Here is an 8,010-nt window from a genome sequence, read left to right as displayed (position 1 = left end):
TTTCCATAAAGAATTTCCGCTAAACACAAACCTCGACTTTAATGCACATAATACTATGTGGGGATCCGAAAACACATTTGGAAGAGGTAAAACAATCGAAAATTTCCTAAATAACGTAAATATAAACTTACTAAATTCAGGAAGTAGTACATACTTTCACATCCAATCAGGTAGTTTCTCTTTCATAGATTTATATTTCTGTAATCCCGGAATATTTCTTTTACTTTCATGGTACACATTAAACAGTCTCTATGATAGTAATCATTTTCCTATTCTTATCTCTGACCAGTCAAAAATGCCCTCAAGAATTATAACAAAATGGAAAATCACTCAAGCAAACTGGGATCTTTTCAGAATCACTGTTAACGGAAAAACCAATGAATTACTTTTTAACAATGATATAGATACAGATGTAAAACTATTAAATAATTGTTTAACTGAATCTGCTGAGGAATGTATTGGTAAATGCGCGATTGATCCTTCCAAGAAACCTGTTCCGTGGTGGAATGAGTCGTGCAAAATAGCTGTCAAACAATGCAAAAAAGCATTAAATAAATTCCGGAAGACCCGTACCACCACGGATTTAATAAATTTTAAAAAACTTAGGGCCAATTCTAGGCGTATTTTAAAAGAAAGTAAGAAATCCTCATGGAATCAATACGTTAGTTCAATCACAAAAGATACTTCTCCGGCGCAAATGTGGTCAAAGATAAGACGTATGAAAGGTCATAATACATCCAGCAAAATAGCCGCCATCTCCCTGCAGGATCATACAGTTACCGATGATCAACATAGTGCAGATATCTTTGCCTCTCACTTTTCAGATAAGTCAAATATTCCGAATCTTTCCAATAACTCAGATACCAACATTTCCAGCCCCAAAATATTTTTTAACACCAGCTCTTTGAATCTTCCTTTTAATCTCCTAGAATTAAACGAACCCATATCTTCATTGAAAAACTCAGCAGCCGGTCCTGACGATATCCCATCAATATTCTTAAAAAATCTCCATCCAGACACACATCTCAAACTGTTAGAGTTGTATAATAAGATCTGGTCTCAAAACCAGTTCCCAACGTTATGGCGACAAGCGACTACAATTCCTATTAAAAAGAATGACTCATCTCCAAATCTTCTAAAATCATATAGACCAATTTCTCTCACTTGTTCACTATGTAAACTGTTAGAAAAGATGGTCAATAAACGCTTACTATGGTATCTAGAAAGAAATAATATCCTTGACCCATTCCAAACAGGTTTCAGATCAAATCGAAGTACAATAGATAACCTGGTCACACTACATACTGACATTGTTAATGCATTTTCGAATAGAAGCGAAGTCATAGCAGTAACTTTAGATATCCAAAGTGCCTTCGACACTGTACAAAGACCTCTAATTCTAAGAAAATTAACGGAATATAATTTAACTGGTAACATTTATTTATTTTTAAAAAATTTTTTAACAAGTCGATATTTTAGAGTATTAACAAATGGAAAAATATCAAAACCACACGCTTTGGACAACGGTTTGCCTCAGGGCTCAGTCTTAAGCACTACCTGATTTTTACTTAGCATGAATGATTTTTCCTCATATATAGAACCACCAGTCAGGTACTCGATATATGCTGATGATATTATATTATACTGCCGAGGCAGAGTCACAGCTACCACCAGCACTTTGCTACAAAACACAATAAACAAAATAGGCACCTAGTCCACGCGTGCTGGATTTGTGTTTTCAGCTCCTAAATCCAAAGTAATTCACTTTACCAAAAAGCATAAACCTAATCCACCCTCTATAACTCTAAACGGACTTCGTTTACAAACAGTTAATTATTTGACACTTCTTGGTATCACCTTTGATAAAAAGCTTATCTGGAGACAGCATATTCAGAAACTTAAAGGAAACTGTACCCAAAGAATCAATTTACTTAAATCTCTTGCTAGCTTTTCTTGGGGAGCTGACGAAGAATCTCTTCTTAAAATATATAGAGCGTTAATTCGCTCTAAGCTAGATTATGGCAGTATTCTTTATATGACATCTAGTAGCTCCCTACTAAAGTCTCTAAACACGATTCAAAATACATCCCTACGACTATGCCTCGGTGTTTTCAAATCAAGCCCCGCCGAAAGTCTGTGCGTTGAATCTTCAGAGCCACCACTCCATCTAAGAAGGCAGCAGCTTCTACTTTCATACTTTGTAAGAATATCAGCAAACCCAAGTAACCCGGTAATAAATCTAATCAATCCCATAGAACCTCCCCCAGTAAACGCTTCCAATCAGTCTCTCACATTACCACAAATATTATCTCCTTTATTAGATTCCATCAACCTCTCCAATACTACTTCTATTTATACCCCCAAGACAGCTCCATGGATGCACAATCTACCAATATTCAATACTGATTTATGCAGATTCGACAAAACAGAAACCCCAAACTTAATCCTTAGAAAATCCTTCCAAAACATCCTTAACTTAACACAATTTGATGAAATTTTATACACCGATGCGTCCAAGAATGAAGACTGTTGTGGCTCTGCTGTGTCCACACTGACGACGATAATAAACTCTGTGCGATTGCCTAAAAGTTGTAGTATCTATACCGCAGAATTATATGGAATACTCCAAGCATTAAAGACTTCAATCCGTCCTACTTCAAATGAAAGCATAAAAATCGCCATTTGCACTTTCCTCGATTTATTCAATAAGATGCATTTTCTCGAAAAACCCACTAGTCCAGGAAATCCACACTATCTGTAACCAACTATATTCTGCTAACATAAAAGTCGTAATGATCTGGACTCCATCTCATGTTGGTATATTGGGAAACGAAAAAGCAGACCAAGCCGCTAAAGCAGCATGTTCTTCTGACATAGCCTTCCAAGAGGTCCAAATCCATACGGATCTTAAAATATTGGTAAAACAAAAAATCCTCAGCTCATGGGCGGACCTGTGGAGTAAAACAAAAACTAAGCTGCATGAAGTTTAGCCCAACTTATCTCGCGTCAATATCTCCTCTATGAACAGGAAAGAAAAATCAGTTATTCACCGACTACGAATAGGGCATACACGTCTCACACATGGATACCTTATGGCATCAGAAAACCCTCCAGTATGCCACTACTGTAATAACGTCCTTTCCATCAAACACGTGATAGTGGACTGCTGCCAGTATGACTCTTCCAGAAACAAGCACAACCTAAAAGGAAATCTAAAAGACATTCTCAGTGTTCCAAACCGTTTTGACAGTGTTCTTAGATTTTTAAAAGAAACAAGTTTATTTCAGCTAATATAAACAGTGCATAGTGATAAGCTTTATTGTTCTAACCTTTCTATAAAAAAAAATGTTCATATCAAATTCTTGTACCTATACCTATATAAAATATGTATAATGTTGTAAACTACTGTACCCGTGTCAATGACCATAAGCTGTCGAGACACGTTAATTTTAAATAAAAAAAAAATAAAAAAAAAAAAAAAAAAAAAAAAAAAAATCCTTAAGATTATATACAAAAGGAGATAAAACTTTATGTATAATACACGGAATAAATTTGGGAGCTTATTTAGCAGAAATATCATCCACAACTTTTGAAAGGATTTTATTTTTCTTCCAGACTTTGTCACCTACATGAAATTTTACATCACGTCTACGTAAATTGTAGCGTTTAATGTTGGTATTGTAAAAGTGATGTATCCTCTTCTGAACTTCATTGCATTTATATATAAATTAATAAAGATGTGACGTTTATAACGTTGCAATTTCTCTGCTCGTTAAACAAAATAAAGTGATATTATTCAATTTTAAATGTTAAATTGTGAAAGAATTTTTAATATAACTTTCGGACTCAGCACACTAAAATATACAGTGATGAGTATCTTACCACCCGGCTTTTTAACGTAAGAGATAGAAAACACAGTTACCTTGTGAAATAAAAAGAGATGAAACTCGTAGAGGTGGGAAATAATCGGAAAAACCTATAATTTATATTACATTACATTACCACTATCGATAGTCTCACACCTTTAGACTTTAGATACGAGCTAAATCACCTCGGTCATAATTATTATGAGTAACGTCGAATGTGTGACGTATTTCCATTTTTTAATTTCGCATAAAGTAAAAACTGATTGACCACAATAAAGCAAAAATGTGAATAAAATAATTTAATTAATAGTGATTATTTAATCTAAAGTTTTAAATTATTAACCAAGAATAATTTCTACTATGATTTAAGGAGTTTCATACACTCTTGTCACGGAATAATTATATATCCTTCGTGGATTACTGGAAAAAATTCGACATTGCGATACAGACATCGCAGACGATTAGAGTTCAAAACCCACATGTGGTTTTCTTTTTTTTTTTGTTTTAATAATTTGAAATTATGCAAAGATCGTTTTGCTATGAATCACTAAACAAAACTAAACAAAAACTAAAGTTAAAACAAAAAATCTTATTGACAAAACAGTATCATCGTACTTTCGAAAATAAAGTAAAAACTTTTAAAGAATGTTTAAATAAGTAAAAATTCTACAGAAATAAAAAAATATCCGTGGCCACTAATCAATCGATTAGAAAAAGTCGCACTAAGATATTCACTGACGATGCCAGAATTATGTACAGGATAACCATCGTGTAGAAACCATATGGAATGAAAAGGTATTGGTAAATTACAAAGAGCTGGGACAATTTCATTTTGCAGAAGTTCCAAGTATTTCCGCCCAGTCAACATACCGTCTATAAAAAATGGACCAATGACATGATTCCCTATTATGCCTCCCCAAACATTTACTTTGCGAAGACGCTGGGTACGAGCGACATAAATCTGACGAGGATTTCCTCGAGATCAATACCTAGCATTGATTGAATTGTGACGGCCATGCAATGAAAACGTACATTCATCGGTGAACAAAACGTTCTCTAAAAAATATTCATCTTGATGTGACATTTCCATTGCAGTTTGACAAAATTCTAAACGTCTACATTGATCCCCAGGGAATTGTTCGTTGGATTTATGAAGTTTATAGGGACGGTATCGATGTCTTTACAAAATTTCACCTACTCTAAATCTTGGAATTCCACATTGTTCTCCGAGACGAGGTGTTGATTGGGTAGGATTTTGCTCAATACTTGCACAAATCAAAGTGTCCCTTAGTTCCAAATCTGGATTTACCTCCCTTCGTCTGCGAACTCCTCTTGGATCAAACACGGATCCATAAGTAAAAAAATTACGAATAATAGACTGAATTGTTGATCGTGCTGGAGCCGGCCTATTTGGAAACATATTTACAAATTGTTGTCTAAGCATGTTGTCTGATAATCCACTCACATGCCAGACAACAATTTGCACTTTATCCTCGACCGTTAAAATCCTTTTCACGAATTGTTTTTCAATAAAAAGTTTCTGTTTACCGTAAAAAATACTTCTCGATGTGTTATTATTTGATAACTTGAAGGCCTGATGATTTGGTTAGCTATAAAGCAGGTAGCTGTTCGCGCGCATCCATTCCAATATCGTCAATTGTTTTGAAAATCATTACCTGTACAGAGGAATTGATATTAACACTGAGAATTTGGTGATGGATTTGACATTAAACAGTCTTCAATGGATTATTTTCCATTCACAACTGAAGACTGTAAAACTGGAATTGAATTTGAAATATTTTGTATTTCTATGTTATAACATTGGAATAAGAATAAATTGTAAATAATGAGTTTTTCGAAAAAATGTTACCTAATATGTATCATATTTTCTATTATTTTTGATTGAGTAAAACAAAAATGTTACCCTTGGCATAGAATAATCGAACACAATCGTGTTCGGTTGTTCTCTGCCTTTGGTGTGAATTGAACCCCAGTCTTCTTATCAATAGACAACGTCTCTAACTATTACGCCAACTCTACATAAAACAATTGTTTTCGGACTGAACATACCTATTTAGTTTAGTCAAATATTTCAGTTGAGTTATTTTTATTATTAAATAAACTTAAAGATTTATAATTTGAAATCGCTACTAATGAATGTTTTTTACTATAATATATCTTAATATATTTAATCATTTATTCTAACATTAGAAATTATTAAAATAAAATATTTTCGAGGTCATCCGTATAATTATGACTGAAGTCAAATAGACACGTCTAATAACTAGCCTTATCTCGTACTATCTCACAACTTAATTTGTCTTCTATCCTTTCCGCTATTTTGCCGGGTGGTAAGACACTCATCACTGTATAAGATAGAGGTAATTTGATCGAGAAAGTTTTTTCATCGTTGGTCTGTGTTATGTTATATCAAGTGATATTATTAATAAAAACAGTCCAGTTTAATTGAAAAGATGTGTTTAATTATTGTTTCATATATTGACACAGACATAGATCTGCAATTTCAAAATTATAACTATAATACGGTAACTCTAACTAATTTTCGATAATAATTTTCTCTAACTATATTAAAACTACAAGATAAAGCAATGGAACGATTCATGGAAAGTTTACACATTTGCTCATCATGAAGTCGATATTAAAGTTTCGGATTCACGTTCTCCGACAGCTACTATTCACGTCGTGCGGAAATATTGAGATAAAATGTTGAAATTCAGCTTGGGTTTGTCAGCTTACGTCAGGGACTCGGAACATTCGTGTTTCCACACTTACATTAATGGCTGATGAATTAAATATATATTCTAAAACGTTTCGCTGCTTCACCGTTTACTTGGTTTAGGTAAATCAAGTAGTTAAAGATAAGAGTTGACAATTGAAATTGAGAGAAAAACCCAAACAGACAAATGGTAATTGTAACACTAGGGATACTTGTTGGAAACTACTTTATAAAGTTAGATTTCTTACACAGAATATTTTTATATACGGTAACAAATAAAAATATCAAAATCAATAGTAGAAAGCTAATGAAATTTGAAACATAGAATATTAAAAACTATGTACATACTGGGAAAAATGCTTATGAACTACATTTGTACAACAGAAATTTGTAGCATACAAATATTTATCTTAGAAATAAGTGAAACAAGATGGTCCTATAGCTAAAGTCAACAATTACTTTTTAATTTTTTAATCAATAAACCAAAATTTCGTTAGGTATAGAGTTAGTTCAACTTCATAATTCATTAGAACACTTACAATATTTACTGTACACTTCTTATATAATTTACTACATACAATATATATACAATTATAGTTTTATATTCATGTGTCTTATTATTATTATTATTGTTATCCAGATTTAGCCGTATGGCTCACACTTCCTCTAAGAGGTCTAAGGGGAAAATTCACTCATCCTAGATAAATAGATTGAACTCTGGTGTGACTCTTTCCGTGTTATCGAGCCCTAGTTGACTTGGTATACTGGAGTATCTCCCAAAAATGTTCGTACACATCTGGACGTTGAGAGTAGTACAGCTTTCTGTATGATAGACCTAGCTTTCTTATGTTTTCTAGGAGGTTCTTTGGAATGACGCCAGTAGTAAAGAGAATAATAGGTATTATCTGGGTACTTTTCATTCTCCATTGTCTTCGTATTTGAATTTAAAGATCCCTGTACTTGGAAATATTTTCGTTCTGTTTAACACAAAGATTATTGTTGTTGGGTATCGCCACATCAATTAATTTTGTTTGTCTCTTTAGTTTATTAAATAGTATGAGATATGGTCTATTATGTGCCACTGTTTGATCTGTGAGCACAGTGCGGTCCCAGTATAGCTTATAGTTGTCATTCTCAAGTATACTCTCAGGAACGTATTGATAATATGGAAGATGATTTGTTTGAAGAAGTCACAGTTTGATAGCTATCTCTTAATGAAGGATCTTTCCTACTGAGTCGTGCCGTTCCTTATATTTTGTTGCAGCAAATTCCTGACAGCCCCCGGTGAGATGTTGGATGGTTTCCTGAGCTTGACATCCATATCGTCATTTGTCGTTTTGGACCTGAATGTCTTTGACGATATATTTCAGGTAATTTTTGGTTGATATAACCTGATCCTGAATGGCC

General features: G+C 33.5%; 1 protein-coding gene across 1 annotated transcript; it reads left to right on the top strand.

The window, feature by feature from the left end:
* Nucleotides 1-295: 295 nt before the first annotated feature.
* On the top strand, nucleotides 296-6,584 carry LOC140446635 (uncharacterized). Its single transcript, XM_072539220.1, has 2 exons — nucleotides 296-1,381; nucleotides 6,468-6,584. The coding sequence occupies exons 1-2, from the start codon at nucleotides 296-298 to the stop codon at nucleotides 6,582-6,584; spliced, it is 1,203 nt and encodes a 400-aa protein (XP_072395321.1).
* The last annotated feature ends 1,426 nt before the right edge of the window (nucleotides 6,585-8,010 follow it).

The sequence above is a fragment of the Diabrotica undecimpunctata genome, chromosome 7 (genome assembly GCF_040954645.1).
Source record: "Diabrotica undecimpunctata isolate CICGRU chromosome 7, icDiaUnde3, whole genome shotgun sequence".
Taxonomy (NCBI): Eukaryota; Metazoa; Arthropoda; class Insecta; order Coleoptera; family Chrysomelidae; genus Diabrotica; species Diabrotica undecimpunctata.
Note: the sequence above shows the minus strand (reverse complement) of the source record. Positions and strands in the feature narration are given on the sequence as shown.

Excerpts from the sequence above, each read along its gene's own strand:
- LOC140446635 (XM_072539220.1), top strand. The coding sequence starts at position 296 with ATGCCCTCAAGAATTATAACAAAATGGAAAATCACTCAAGCAAACTGG. Across the intron at positions 1,382-6,467 it reads TCCAAAGTGCCTTCGACACT|ATAAAGCAATGGAACGATTC; the intron begins GTACAAAGACCT and ends TAAAACTACAAG.